This window comes from Lithobates pipiens, unplaced genomic scaffold (assembly GCF_037356315.1).
Source record: "Lithobates pipiens isolate NorthernLeopardFrog02 unplaced genomic scaffold, aLitPip1_a1.2 Scaffold_3, whole genome shotgun sequence".
NCBI classification, from domain to species: Eukaryota; Metazoa; Chordata; class Amphibia; order Anura; family Ranidae; genus Lithobates; species Lithobates pipiens.
In genome coordinates, this window is record NW_027507790.1 from 96,141,404 (window position 1) to 96,157,196 (window position 15,793).

Consider the following 15,793-nt stretch of genomic DNA (forward strand, 5'->3'; position numbering starts at 1 on the left):
CTTAATGAAAAAAAAAAAAAAGACACCAACTATAAGGCATTTTATTTTATTACATCTCCACATTCTGATCATACAAAGCATAACAAGATCCCTGTTTGTGTCACCTGATGTACTGCAACACCAGGAGATTTTTACTTTTTAGTGTAGAAATTTTTTCTGCAAAAATACAATGTACCATTTGCAATGCACCCATGCTCATTTATAGTGCACAATATGAGGTAAAAATGTCACATTGGATGGGTGATAGAATTGTTAGCCATTAGTGAATCGAATGTTTGACCAAAAAGGTCAGTGTTTATGGTTTAAATTCCAAAAGTATGTTTAATGACGAGTAAATACTTTAAATAAATATAATTTTAGAATCACACTTTCAATGTAGTTAGCATTGGGTTTGTCAGCCTGGCGGTTACAACATTCTACCAAGGCACATAACATGTGTTAACACAAAATACAGAGGAAAATTTTCTGTGCACATAGAACACACAAAAAAATCCCAATTACTGTAAGGATATAAATTTAATTCTTACACTAGGCACTACTAAATTGAATAAACAAAGTATTTATAAAAGGAATGTCTTCAGAGCAAATCATTTTGGTAATAGATACAAGCAAGTTTAAAAGGAGAAGTGCTGGTTCATCCAAAACGAGCAGGGCTGTAAATGTTGGAAAGCGACTCAGTACCCCCAATCTCCTATTGTGCTGCCAGCCTGAGTTTACATGTACTGCCACTTCCATACATCCAGAGCCAGCACTTATATAGGAGTGAAAAGTGGTAAAAGCCTCTCATGAACACATGGAAGACAGAGCTATCTACTTAAATACAGGGTTTACACATTTATTTTATCCTCTTGAAATATTGTGACTCTGTGTGTTTGGATGCAACTACACTTATGGTTAAAGGGATTTAACATTTTTCTTTTATTTTTTCAATATAAAGCGGCCTCTTTATCCCATTACCTCCTTGGTCCTTTCCATCAATCTAACCCCACTGTGTGCAGCAGGAGGACACTTGCACATGAAATGAAAGAATAAACCAAACAGGTATAATAATGATCTCAGTAGAGCCATTGCATTATAGCTCTTCTATCTGACTGTGCTTGATATTGGCAACAGAAGTCTACCCCAATTAACTTATTTTATTTCTGTTCAGTTACTTTAAAACATCTACTGATCTCTCCTCCTTAAAATGCTAGTTTGCTTGGTTATCATGCTATCAAGCCACAGACCTAAAGAGTTCACCTTTTTAAGAACACTGTAGACCCCCACCCTCCTGGTCCCCATGCTGTCAGTGCAGTGGTCCAAAATGTTTCAAATCCTTGCTCTTCTCCTCCTTTCTGCAGGGCTTCCAAGACAGGTCACAGCAATGCTATGTGTTGGTACTGACCAATCAGAATCTCTCACAGACGTGCTGCAGAAACAAGAGGAAGAACGGGGAAGTGTGGATTTCAAATCCACAGATTGCTGCACCGGCTTCTTGGGCACCGACAGCTCACACCCCCACAGATGTATGTGAAGTGGGGATCGGAGAGGTGGGGAGGATATACGGTGTTAGAGCACCTTTTCATTTTTTCTGAAAAGGTGAACCTACACTTGAAAGGAAGCACGCAGGTCAGGCGTTATGGGACTTTCCGGCTATGCATGTGTTTTGTGAGTCAGTGACTGAAGCTATTGAATAGACTAGCAATTTTAAGGAGGTCAGTAATTGCAGCTTCTACATTTCTCTCATTAGAGGGTTCTTTTGTGTCATTTTTAAAAAATAATGCATGCACACTTGCAAAACTATGTCTTTTTAGCTGCTGGGACCTACATAGTTATTTAGATAGACCTGAAATCTTTATGAACTCTTGGCCTCTGAAAGGGCTCATGCACATGGATGCAATTACACTGCTTTCAGATCCACAATGGGAATTTTTTTTTTATGGATTTTGATGCAGCTGTATGATATGCTATGGGCCAATGCACACAATCTGGAGCTGCAATCAGCAGAATTAAAGAGAAAAAAAAAAAAGGAAAAAGCTGCATCCATGGTCCTGCATATAAACTACATTTAACGCTAGACACGTCTAAATGTTTGTGCTAAAGTTTACACAAAAACAGGGACCCTATTAGCCGATGTTGCTCAGGGGTGACACGTCAATATCAACAATGTGTAGCCAGCAGAGCATTCGCAGAATGACTGAAGGCATAGTGTAAAATCAGCAGGCAGTGCTCACTGACTATACACTACTGATGTGAACATCAATAGCAGCTACGGCATGAATGACACATGTGGCACATTTGCACAATGACTAAGGGCATCAGTGGGCAGAGGCCCTGAACAGGGGGGTGCATTCTAACTCATATGGATATATATGGGGTGTATGCCAGAAAGATCCTACATAAAATAAAATCATATGTGCATGAGCCCTAAGGGGCAGAGCAAACTGCACAGAACAAAGTGACTGGCATCTGTATTTAATAAAACAATCAACTTAAAAAAAAAGGGGGCAGAAAAGAGGGAGATTATAGGGTGAGGATAGAACAGCTGGGATATTGTTTCCCAGGTCCAGTTCCTGGGAAACAATAAAATAAATAGTTTCTACAGAGAATTTCCCGAGAGGGAAAGATTACAATATCACTTCCCTCTAATGCCCTGTACACACGGTCGGAAATTCAGACGGAAAAGGTCCGATCGGATTATGTTGTCGGAAAATCCGATCGTGTGTGGGCTCTATCAAACTTTTTCCTTCGGAAAGTTTGAGAGCTGGATCTAAAATTTTACGACAACAAAATCCGATCTGACTTTTTCCGATCGTTTGTAGAGAATTCCAACGGACACAGTGCCATGCATGCTCAGATTAAATTATGAGACCAAAGCTATTGGCTATTAGCCTCTATGTAGTTCCATCGTACGCAACAAACGTCACCTCGTTCCGAATGATCGGATTTTCCGACAACTTTGTCTGACTGTGTGTATGCAACACAAGTTTCGGCCAAAATCCTTCGAGGGTCGGAATGTCTGTGTGTACAGGGCATAAGAGTGGCACTGCCTTCACCTCTCACTAATGCCGACGCCGAAAGGCAAGATGGAATACAGGCAATATGAAATATGGATAATGTAAAAGGTAACACATATTTACAAGTATGCATGCATCATATTTTAGCCTGCAATTTCAGAGCATTTACAAAAAAAATATTTCTGCTTTAAAAATGGGAAGGGCATGTCCTGTGTGAACTAAACTTTACCCCCTCCACAGTACTATAGCAATTACTAAAAGTTACATTAGTTGGGATTTTACAATTACCACCACAAAATTTGGAATTCCACTTTAGTCATTGCGTGTTTTTTTTTTTTTTTTTTTTTTTTTTTTGTTTGTCTACTAAGAAAATGTATGTCTGGCTAAACATAGATTGGAAAATGAGCTCACAAGCATTCTGCTCTGGATTTGGTCTATTTTTCCCTTAGTGAAGACATATTTTAAAGGCCATTTGAACACATATAATGAAGTGAAGATAGTGGGATGCTTTTTTCTGTCCTGCACCTTACAAGATAAAAACATTGTCCTTAAACAAGAGAGCTGCAAAATAAAACCTGGTCGCCAGCTCAGGAACCATGCCATTGTGAATTATCTTTTCCTTCAAACTGATCAAAGTGGCCTTCGCTGACCAAGTTTATTTCCTACAAGCTGCAGCTACTGTGCAAGTTTCAGATTCTAGCAGTCCATTTCCTCAATATTCTTTGTTACTGTAAGAAGACTAATAATTAGTCCTGTATGTAAGAAAATCCTTCATTTTTCCAGGAATCGGCAGCGCAAGGACCTGATAGGTGGTTAGGAAACAACGCAGTGCTTTGCGACACAAGTGTCTAAGTGAAGACAGGACTTGAGGGGACGTCCAGAACTGCACATGTCCATCTCGATTTCTGAAATACAGAAGATGACTCAGTATACTTCTACCCAAATGTCAATCAATTCAAGGTAATACTTCATGTCATTCACTTATAATTTCACAGACAGCCTCTTGTGTAATGGTCCTATAAAAATATGTATGTCCATGATTTAATGCTGAACTCCAGGCAAATAAAAAAAAAAAAAAAAAAGATACCAATGAATACAGCTCTGGATTAATGTATCATTCTTTCTTAAAATACAATCAGTGTACAGTGAAGGAAAAAAGTATTTGATTCCCTGCTGATTTTGTAAGTTTGCCCACTGAAAAAGAAATAATCAGTCTATAGTTTTATTGGTAGGTTTATTTTAATCACTTACGCCAATATACGTCGGCAGAATGGCATGGCTTGCCCTTTAAGAGCCCAGCCGTGGGTTGCGTGCGCGCTGGCATACTCGCGACCCCGTCCTGAGCTCCGTGACTGTGGGACCCGCGGACTCTATCGCTGCCGGCGTCCCGCGATTGGGTCATAGAGCTGAAGAACGGGAAGAGGCAAGTGTAAACAAACCTCTACCCGTGCTTCCTAGTGAGCCTGCCACAGGGAAAGCTGATCAGCGATGTCCAACGCCAAGCCACGCCCCCCTACAGAAAAAAAAACACACACACTCACACTTAACCCCTACACTGCCCCCTAGTGGTTAACCCCTTCACTGCCACATTTTTAATCGCACTGATTGCTGTATTAATGCCAATGGTCCCAAAAATGTGTCAAAATTGTCCAACGTGTCCGCCATAATGTCGCAGTCACAATAAAAAAATGTTACTAAAAATGCCATTAAACTATCCCCTATTTTTGTAGATGCTCTAACTTTTGACGCAAACCGCTTATTGCGTTTTTTTTTTACCAAAAATATGTAGAAGAATACGTATCGGCCTAAACTGAGGGAAAAAACATTTTTTTTATATATTTTTGGGGGATATTTATTATAGCAAAAAGTAAAAAATATTGAATTTGTTTCATAATTGTTGCTCTATTTTTGTTTATAGCGCAAAAAATAAAAACCGCAGAGGTGATTAAATACCACCAAAAGAAAGCTCTATTTGTGGAAAAAAAAGGACGCCAATTATGTTTGGGAGCCACGTGCAATTGTCAGTTAAAGCGACGCAGTGCCGAATCGCAAAAAGGGGCCTGGTCCTTTAGCTGCAAAATGGTCCGGGGCTTAAGTGGTTAACAGTGAGAGGCAGAACAAAAAAAAAACAGAAAAATGCATTTCAAAAAAGTTATAAATTAATTTGCATTTTAATGAGTGAAATAAGTATTTGACCCCTTCGCAAAACATTACTTAGTGGCAAAACCCTTGTGGACAATCAAAGAGGTCAGTTGTTTCTTGTAGCAAATTGGATCATGCTTTGCTGGGGTTTTCAGCCTTCCTCTGGATCAACTGTGGGTATAGGATTGGGTATATGGGATTGTATGAGATGTTGTATTTAATTTTTATGGTTGAACTAGATGGACTTGTATCTTTTTCAACCTGACTATGTAACTATATGTAGTAGGCCACCAGGTTTGCACACATCTCAGGAGGGATTTTGTTCCAATCCCCTTTGCAGATCCTCTCCCAGTCAGAGAGTTTTTGAGGCTGACGTTTGGCAACTTGAACCTTCAGCTACCTCACCGTATTTTCTATGGGATTACGGTCTGGAGACGGACTAGGCCACTCCAGGACCTTAATGTGCTTCTTTTTGAGCCACTCCTTTGTTGCCTTGGCCGTGTGTTTTGGGTCATGCTGGAATGTCCATCCGTGACCCATCTTCAATGCCCTGGCTGAGGGAAGGAGGCTCTCACCCAAGATTTGAGGATACATGGCCCCGTCCATTTTATGCGGTGAAGAGGTCCTGTCCCCTTAGCAGAAAAACAACCCCAAAGCACTATGTTCCATGTTTGATGGTGGGGATGGTGTTCTTGGGGTCATAGGCAGCATTCCTCCTCCTCCATCAAGTCGAGTTGAGTTTATGCCGAAGAGCTTGATTCTGGTCTCATCTGACCACAACACTTTCTCCCAGTTCTTCTCTGAATCATTCAGATGTTCATTAGCAAACTTCAGATGGATCTGTACATGTGCTTTCTTGAGCAGGGTGTAGAGTGTTACTAATTTCTTGGTCACTATGGTCCCAGCTGCCTTGAGATCATTGACAAGATTCTCCCATGTAGCTCTAGGCCGACTCCTCACCGGTCTCGCAATCACTGAAACTCTACGACGTGAGATCTTGCGCCCCAGACCGAGGGAGACTGACAGTTATTTTGTGTTTCTTCCATTTGTGAATAATCGCACCAACTTGGCGATGGCCTTGTAGCCCATTCCAGCCTTGTGTAGGTCTATAATCTTGTCCCCGACATCCTTTTGTCTTGGCCATGATGGAGATATTGGAATCTGATTGATTGCTTCTGTGGACAGGTGTCTTTTATACAGGCAACAAGCTAAGATTAGGAGCACTCTCTTTAAAAGAGTGCTCCTAATCTCAGCTCATTACCTGTATAGAAGACACCTAGGAGCCAGAAATCTTGCCGATTGATAAGGGATCAAATACTTATATTACTCATTAAAGTGCAAATCAATTTATAACTTTTTTTGTTATTCTGTCTCTTTTTTGCCTGAATATATGTACCTGAATTTGTCCTGTAATCACCCCCCTTCAAATACTATACATCAGACTGGGGGAGCAAGATACAGCCAAAGGAGCCGACTATACCAAAATAGGTTAGAACCTCACGCAGAAGCATGCAAAACTTGTTGACCAAAGAAAGTGTCCCAGAAAGCACACTCCTGGCAGAATGAGCAGTCACCGAAAATGGTGGAACTTTTCCCTTGAGACCAGAAGTTGAGACATTGTCTGACAAATACAACAAGAAATGGTAGCTTTGCAAGCGGCCTGACACTTCCTTGGGCCTTCAGTAAGCACTAGAGGGGAATCTGACTGATGATTTGCAGCAGACAAATTCAGGTAACACCCAATAGCATGAACCACCACAAAAGGTGTAAAAAGCTGGTGTGATTATGATCACTGGAATTCCTTTGGTGGGAAGGCATAAATTAGAGAGAACTGGTTTCATCATGTCACCAGAGCATTCACCGCAAACCTTCAAGGAACCCTTGTCCTGGAGATTAACCTTTCTAACTTTATATTGAGACCTGAACACCAGAAGATGCACATTAGAATTTCCCATTATCAGCAGAGTTCCTGGGTAAAGAGGCCCCCCAGGGACAGCTGCTGCTGGCTAAAAGAATCCGCCTGCCAACTTTACATTCCTGGAATTTGGACTAGGGACATAAAGTTATGCTCAAGAAAAGAGAAGATCCCACTTCCTCCTGAACAGCCCTAATGATTTATGTACGTCACCACCGAATCCTTGTCCGACTGAACCCTTACAGGAGGAGGGAGAGAGGGGGAGAGAGAGAGAGGGGGAGAGAGAGAGAGGGGGAGAGAGAGAGAGGGGGAGAGAGAGAGAGGGGGAGAGAGAGAGAGGGGGAGAGAGAGAGAGGGGGAGAGAGAGAGAGGGGGAGAGAGAGAGAGGAGAGAGAGAGAGAGAGAGAGAGAGAGAGAGAGAGAGAGAGAGAGAGAGAGAGAGAGAGAGAGAGAGAGAGAGAGAGAGAGAGAGAGAGAGAGAGAGAGAGAGAGAGAGAGAGAGAGAGAGAGAGAGAGAGAGAGAGAGAGAGAGAGAGAGAGAGAGAGAGAGAGAGAGAGAGAGAGAGAGAGAGAGAGAGAGAGAGAGAGAGAGAGAGAGAGAGAGAGAGAGAGAGAGAGAGACCGCCTTGGGTTTGCATACACAGTAAAAGTTTCAAGAGGCTTTTGTTCATGTCAGAACTACTTCCCTCTCCCATTAGTGGAAATGCAAAGCAGAATGCACCTAAAAGCAACGAGAACCCTTATCTTTTATATTCTAGGTACCGTTTACTTCACATTGGAAATAATACTAGCAGGACTGGGCACATGCCCACGCTAAAGACTGTACAATCAAAACAAATGTTGGTACTACACTGTTCACTTAGATTATTGTTATTTTCCCAAATGACTGTTAGGGCTGATTTGTCCTTAAATTATAACACCATTAGATCTCCATTTTCTATAAAGCCACTTTTGATAAACAACCAATTCGGTCATAATTGGAAATAAACAAGGATTAAGATTTCTTTTATTGGTCATTAAAGAAAACATTAGAAGCACATGGAGCCTTCCGAAAATGTCAGCTGACTGTACCAGCGACTCTCCTCTTGTAACACCTTCAGTTATTGATCTGAAAAAGTACCAGTATGCAGGTCGGTAGTTCAGAATTTCTTTGACTTATTTGAACCTCATACGTCTTTCAGGCAAGTGGTTTATAAAATATTGGAGATAGTTGGTCAGAACAGCCAGACTGCGCTCATATTTATGGAATGACATTATGTAAAGAAAACATGTGGTAATATTACAAAACGGTGGTCCACAATACCTCCTTTAAAAATGAATTTAGAATTAAAAATAAGATCTCAGATGTATAAGTGGTAGTACACTGAGCTGGCTGGTAAGTAATTAGGTATCCATAATAAGATGACTGGGGTGCATGGTAAAATCAGAATATTACTACATATGCACTTTTGCATTTCACTTACCCTGTAGCGAGAATTCCTCCATGTGGAAAGAATGTACAACATAGTCCATTTGTTACTGGAGCAGCGGACAAGGGCTCTTCATGTTCCAGGGACCATATTCTCAGAAATCTGCATTTGTGTTAAAAAAAAAAATGTAAGGACCTCAAAAACAAATGAGGTATTCAAAATGGGGAAAAATGGAAAATGTACTTCACTAAAATGCCAAAAAGAGGTGTGACATTCTGAACTCTGAGGACCACACAGGTTTACTTTTATTTCTAATGTTACATTACACATGCCCTGCAAGGGGCACACAGCTAATCACCTCATGTGAACATATAGGAAGTCATGATTTCTTCTTCATAGAGAAACTAGCAAAAACCTAACCAGGAAAAAATGTTCCTCTGTGCCACATCAGTGCTTATCCGTGCCACATCCATGCCACATAAGTACTCATCAGTGCCACAACCATGCCTCACCTCATAAGTACTCAGCCATACCATATTGCTCATCCATGCTCATCTATGCCACATCAGTACTCGCCCATGCCAAATAAGTGCCACTACAGTGCCTCACAAAAGTGTAATAGGTAGTCAAATTAGATTTGAAATGTATGTCCTTGGAACACCTGCTGGTGCTCCCTGCATGTTGGGCCTCTGTATGTGGCCAGGCTGTGTAAAACTCTCACACGTGTGGAATCGCCATACTACATACGAGTAGCAGAATGCATTTTGGGGTGTCATTTTTGCTATTCTAACGTGCTATGTGTTAGAGAAATCTTATAATTTGTGTTAAAAAAAAAAAAAAAAAAAAAAAAGTGTTTTCATCGTCTTTCCACATTTTCCAAAAACTTGTGGGAAAAAAATTGCATGACTCATTATGCCTCATAGAATATATGTTGGGGTGTTTTATTTCCAAAATGGTGCTCCTTAAAAAAAGTGTAAGAGGTAGTCAAGAAATTAGATATGTAATTTATGCTCCTAGAATGCCTGGTGGTGCTCCCTGCATGTTGGGCCTCTGTATGTGGCCAGGCTGTGTAAAAGTCTCAGGCCGCGTACACACGCGGGGACTGTTCGCTCAACTTTGTCCGTCAAACAGTTTCAGCGGACAGTCCGCTCAAAATTAGCATGGACGGACTTGCCCACACACGACGAACGAACAGTCCGCTGAAACCGTGCGCGATGACGTGAACGGCACGTACGACGGGACGAAAAATACGACGTCCTATACACTGCAATGCAAACTTCGGCGTGTAAATCCTTTCTGAGCATGCGCGGAACTTAGTTTGACGAACAAGCCTACACACGAGGGGACTGTTCGCTGAAACAAAGTTTCAGAGGACAGTTTTTCGGAATTTCCGAAAAACTTTGTTCAGCAGACTGTCCGCTGAAACTGTCCGCTGAAAGCCCACACACGAGCGGACTGTCTGCCGAAACACTGTTCAGCGGACAAAGTTGAGCGAACAGTCCCCGCGTGTGTACGCGGCCTCACACGTGGCATCGCCATACTGCGGAGTAGCAGAATGTATTTTGGAGTGTAATTGTAAGTAGATCAATTTTCAGTGATTGGCACCATAGCTTGTGGACTCTATAACTTTCACGAAACACAAATATGTAATTGTGTGGGTTATTTTTTAGCAAAGATATGTAGCAGTATACATTTTGGCCAAAATTTATGATGAAAAATTACAAATTTTTGGATGGGTAAAGTGTTGCATGGTTAGGAAGGGGGTATAAGTGCCCAGTCGGCAAGTGGTTAACTTGTAAGAAACAAGTATAGGAAAAAGGCCTGGTCTTTAAGTGGTTAAACTGACATTAAGGCCTCTTGCACACTGCAGCTTGAAAAATGCTAAGTACAGCTTATTTTTTTACTGAGCTAAAATACAGCCCATTAAATGTAATACACCTATGCACACAGGCGTGTAAACAATTGCTGTGTATTCTTCAGTAAAAAATTTTTTAAAAAATCTGCATATTTAGTCAGTAATTTACGGCTCATGCGCGCAATCGCGCTAATGCAAACAGATCTGTCCATTGACATTTTCAATCCGAAAACAAGCTTCCAAGCATGTGCGAAAACTTGCACGAATATTGTGTGAATTCATATGCGTGAAAATACATTAAAAAAACACGTTCGAAAAAGTAGATGCTCAAACAGGAGTATCGTGTGCAAGAGGCCTTACAGACCAAAGTTCATCCCCTTTGATCTCCAAAAGAGCAGATAGATGCAATGTTTGTTTTTATCTCTTTCACGCTACCTTTTTTCGACAGCTGTGAGCAGAACTATTCTGCACTATTTACAAGACTTGTGGAAATGCTGAATTAAGATCCTGAGGGGGGTTGAGTCGAGATTATGATTTTTTTTAACCATTAATCGTGCAGCTCCATACTAAAGTGTAGGAAGAGCCAATGAACTATGAGGACATGAGCTCATCAGCGCTATCCCATTTCATTTAGACTTGCAAGCCATCTGGCAGATGGGACTTGTTTTTTAGTCACAGAACTCTGTAAATGAATGATGCAGCTCTGTGGGCAAAGTCCTGTACAGCCACATTGGTTTAAAATGTGACAGCGGGTGCTGGGAGAGTAACTCCCGCCCGCTGCCACTGAAGGGGTGGGGGTCGGAGGCTGCACAGTAACAAGTTACACCCGAAATACAGGTGTAACGTGTAATATGTTACAAAAAGGTGAACTTATTTGAATACTTTTAACATTTACATATTTCATAAAATTCATATGTATTTTATATACGAGGTATGTCTAAAAAGTTTGGTCAATGGTCCGCTTTCTCAACGGCACCATGGGCACTATACAGAGAAATGTTGAGAAGTGCCACCTAGTGTGGAGTACACGTGACTGTCAGGGTAAACCTGCTGTGGGCAGTCAAACGTAGCCAGTGCGAGAGGTAGGTTCACAGTGCAATGGAGCAACTAGTGAACAACAAGTTCTGCTACAAATTGGGGAAAACGGCGACAGACACATTAAAACGTTGGTGTAAGTGTATGGGACAGAAACCATGAGCAGAGTTTTTACGCGACTGGTTCAAATGCTTTTGCAACGGGAAGGAAACTGAGGATGAGCCATGTTCGGGACAGCCGCGACAAGCAGAACCCCAGACACGATGCAGCGAGTGCAATCAAAATAGTCGCCTGCAAAAGTCCAAGGTTAAGACAATATTGATTGCCTTCTTTGGCAACAATGGCATCATCCATAAGGAATTCGTTCCTGTGGGTCAAACCTTTATCCTAGGTTCACATTGCTGCGGGTCAGAAATTTCAGCTGTTCAGCTGAACTCGCACAATTTCAACCCGGCAATGCAGTCCGACTTCGGGGGGGATTTCCTGCACAGAAGTCTATTGAAATCTCACCCAAAGTTGCCAAAAGTAGTGCAGAAATGACTTTTGGGAATTGTGCGGCTCCGCATCGATTTGGATAGTGCTCTTGCCGGCAATAGCCGCCGATTTGGCATGTGAATTGACACGTCAAATCGGACCAATGTGAACCTAGGATGAACGCCACATTCTGCTAGAAAGTTTTGAAACGGTTGCTTCGACGCATCTGCTGTGTTTGGCCAGAGTTGCACAGTAATGGGGTAGTGGATGCTGCTGCATGATAAGGCGCCTGCGCACTGTGTGATACGCTTGCACCAAATCTTGGCTCGGCGCCGTGTACCTGTTCTCAATCATCCACCGTATTCCCCTGATCTGGTGCCTGCGGACTTCTTTTTGTTTCCCCGCCTGAAGAGCGCTATGAAAGGGGCACGTTTTGTAGACATGGCGGCAATCCAAGAATGTGTGACAGCAGTTCTGCAATCAATTGCTAAAAGAGGCCTTTGCTAACAGTTGCCAGAAGCTGTATAAACGTTGCCAAAAGTGTGTTATGAAGGATGACGATTTTATTTTGAAGGCCCATAATTTATTTGTATCTTCTGTTTTTTTTTTGAATATCATTAACCAAACCTTTTAGACACACCTTATATAGTGGACGTCTCTGCATGAAGCGCACCTCAAAAGTCCCGTTGTTTCCTGGTTAGCTTTTTGCCACTGCTTATAACCTTTATACATGATAAGCCACATAACAGCTGAGAACACAATAAACATCAGTCATAAGAAAAATTCTCTTGTAACAGTACAAGTCGCAGCTTGATCTACTATTGAGACAGCAGGTGTTTTTTGAATATATTCAATCCTTCATCCCACTATATGAATGTACAAAACGCTTCTCACCTGTCATCTGCCAAGCTTGCAAGGTACAGTCCTTCTGGTGAAAAGCAGACGGATCTGAGAGCGCTGAGCTGTGGTTCTGGAGAGCTATAGTCCAGATCACGAGACAACGAAATATGGCTAAGAGCAAAGTACAGCGGTCAACAAAAGACATTTTACTCCAATTTCCCTAAGCATTACAAATATTTATCACACCATCTATATTATTACAGCTGAAATAGTGATCAATAGCTTTTTTTCCTTCTTTGTATACATCTATCATCTTTTAACCAACCAGATTACCTTTGTCAAGTGTTATAAAAACTAAAGCAACTCCTAAAACTAGCAACTACTTACAGGAACTGTCTTAGCTTTTCGCCTGTATAAGGATCCCACAAAATCATGGTAGTGTCATAAGAGGCTGTGATTAAGAGCGCAGAATCTGGAGAGAAGTCACATGATACGACACTGTTTTGATGGCCCTCCAGCTTCCGAATGAGAGTGTACGATCGCATGCTCCAAAGCAGCACCTACCACAAGATAGGAATAAAACAAGTCACAAACAGGTGAAAGTCAAAAATCCATTCCCAAGCATCAGCCACTTCAAGCTGAGTGGAGAACTAAAATAACAGTAGAACTGGATTAAAACAGTCAAATTCATTAGCTGAATTATGAAACAATGAAAACCTTACCCAACAAAAAATGTGTAATTATGCTCAGCCAATATTACAATCCACAGATTCATGCCAGAATGCCAGAAATGAACCTCAATTTTCTCGTTTGCAAATAAAATGTAATTAAACCATCCTTTTTGTTCTACTGTACAAATGAGATCTGGGGACCAAAGTAATGTTACTGAGAAAATATAAACGTTTGAACTAAAATGTACGCAATTTTATAATAATAAATAAAAAAAAAAAAAAAATAAAAAAAAAGGAGGACAGGTTAAAACCAGTCAGGTTTTTTTATTTGTTTCTGTGTGCCAAGCGAGAGATTTCTCTTCACTTTCTATCCTCTAGGCACAAATTTGAGAAAGTCTCTCCCTAAAGAGGTAAATCCACTACTAGCTGGCCATACACTAGTAGAATTTTGTTGGAAATTTTTTGCTCTAAGGACGTTTGATTTTCTAATCGTTAAGGTGGTCAAATTGACATTCATATCTCATCACAGCGATAAGAAAATTTGAAGGAGCAAGATGGAAATTTTTTCTCGAGCAAAAGAGAACCGTCCCAAAACCACACAGAATTTTCAAAGTTGTCTGGTATTTAGGGAGTTAAAACAGGTAGTAGGGAGACAATATAACACCTCCTCACCGCTGTCTGTTGCTCTATAAAGACTGAATGTGCTTCAGACAAAAAAGCAGGCTTAAGGCTGCATTCACACCTGAGCGTAGCTTTTTCAAGCGTTTTTTTGCGGCGTTTTTTACCGCGATTTGCAGCGTTTACCGCGATTCGCGGCGTTTTTTGCCGCGTTTTGACGCAAATTTGTGCAGGGCAAAAGGTCACCAATGTTAAGCATTGAGCAGATACAGCGTCAAAACGCCCATAGAAACGCTCATTGTCGCGCTAAACGCTCGAATCGAGCGTTTCCATTCGTTTCTATGGGAATGAAAACGCCCAAATCAGCCCGATTCGCGCGACAAAAAAGGGTCCGGAACTTGTTTGAGCTTCAGGCGTAGGGCTTCAGGCGACTTGGAGTGGAGATGTGAACCATCTCCATTGAGAATAATGTATTTTTTCCCCTCCAGCGTTTTGTAGCTTCAGGCGTAGGGCTACAAAACGCTCAGGTGTGAATGGGGTCTAAAACAAAGCCTTAAGCCGCGTACACACGGGCGGATTGTATGGCCTACTTAGTCCGTCATACAATCCGACGGACAGTCCGTCATACTTTCGAATGAACGGACTTGACCACACACGGATGTACAAACAGTCCGTCGAAAGTTTGCGCGATGACGTGTACAGCACGTACAACGGGACTAGAAATAGGAAGTCCAATACACAGCAATGCAACCTTCCGCCGTGTAAATCCTTTCTGAGCATGCGCCATTCTTAGTCCGTCGAACAAGCCTACTCAGGAGCGGATTGTCCGCTGAAACCAAAGTATGACGGACAATATTACGGAAATTCCGAAATACTTAGTACGCCAGACTGCACGCTGAAAAAGTCCGCTGAAGCCCATACACGAGCGGACTGCCCGCTGAAATGTGTTTCGACGAACTAAGTAGGCCATACAGTCCGCCCGTGTGTACGCGGCTTTAGGATGAAAAACCAGCCAATATAAAAAAAAGTCACTTTTTCTTGAACAATTATATTTAAGAAATTCTAATAGTATATTTAAAAAAAAAAAAAAAAACTATAATGACCATTGTGGGCCACTTGTGGCAACAAATACTAAAAACACAAAGTAAAAAGTTAAAGTGCATTACCATAAAAGCAGGCTATTACATTTCATCTGTGCGCAGTGTGTTTTGGTGCCATTTATTGTGAATGTTACTCCAGCAAATTGTACAATAGCGCCCAATGCACTGCAGCATATCACATTACATATACCATGCGTGATTGTGCACTACATTGGAAAAAACTGCAAGACCAGTTTAACAATTTGTTGTGGTGCACTGATTCATAATAAAAGGGCTGCGTTAAAGTGGAACTAAATACTTCACAAGATGTGCAGTCATCCCGGCACACAAACCAGAACATAAACGGAGATGTGCATGCATGGGAATGATGTCATCCTGCACTAGCCAATCAAGATAATCACACGCAGTATTTATCCACAGTCATAAGATATCTCCACAGCTCAAAGATATAGGTGTATGTTTATCAAACAGAGAAGAGCCGAGATCCTGATGATCACGGATGATCTCTCAGGTGTGCCAGTTTATGAAGCCGAGATGAGATAAGGAGTGGAGAACATGTTCTTCCCTTCTCATCACAGGACACACCCTTCTGTCATTTACTTTTACACAGATGAGCAGTTTATGAAGGTGCGATCTGAAGATCTCACTGGCCATCTCTGTCCCAGATTCTCCAGCTCAGAGGTGGAGAATATGGATGAGAAGCTGCTGTGATGTGAGGAAGAAGGCTTCTTTCTTCCT

At 41.6% G+C, this 15,793-nt stretch overlaps 1 protein-coding gene across 1 annotated transcript in view; it reads right to left on the bottom strand.

The window, feature by feature from the left end:
• Positions 1-30: 30 nt before the first annotated feature.
• Positions 31-15,793, bottom strand: part of WSB2 (WD repeat and SOCS box containing 2) — a 70,091-nt gene continuing 54,328 nt past the window's right edge. The window contains exons 7-10 of the mRNA XM_077462061.1: positions 13,054-13,226; positions 12,721-12,837; positions 8,517-8,624; positions 31-3,901 (exon numbers count right to left, since the gene is read on the bottom strand). Of these exons, the coding sequence (XP_077318187.1) occupies positions 3,736-3,901; positions 8,517-8,624; positions 12,721-12,837; positions 13,054-13,226 (564 nt within the window). The 3' untranslated portion in view covers positions 31-3,735. The remainder of the gene's footprint in view (positions 3,902-8,516; positions 8,625-12,720; positions 12,838-13,053; positions 13,227-15,793) is intronic.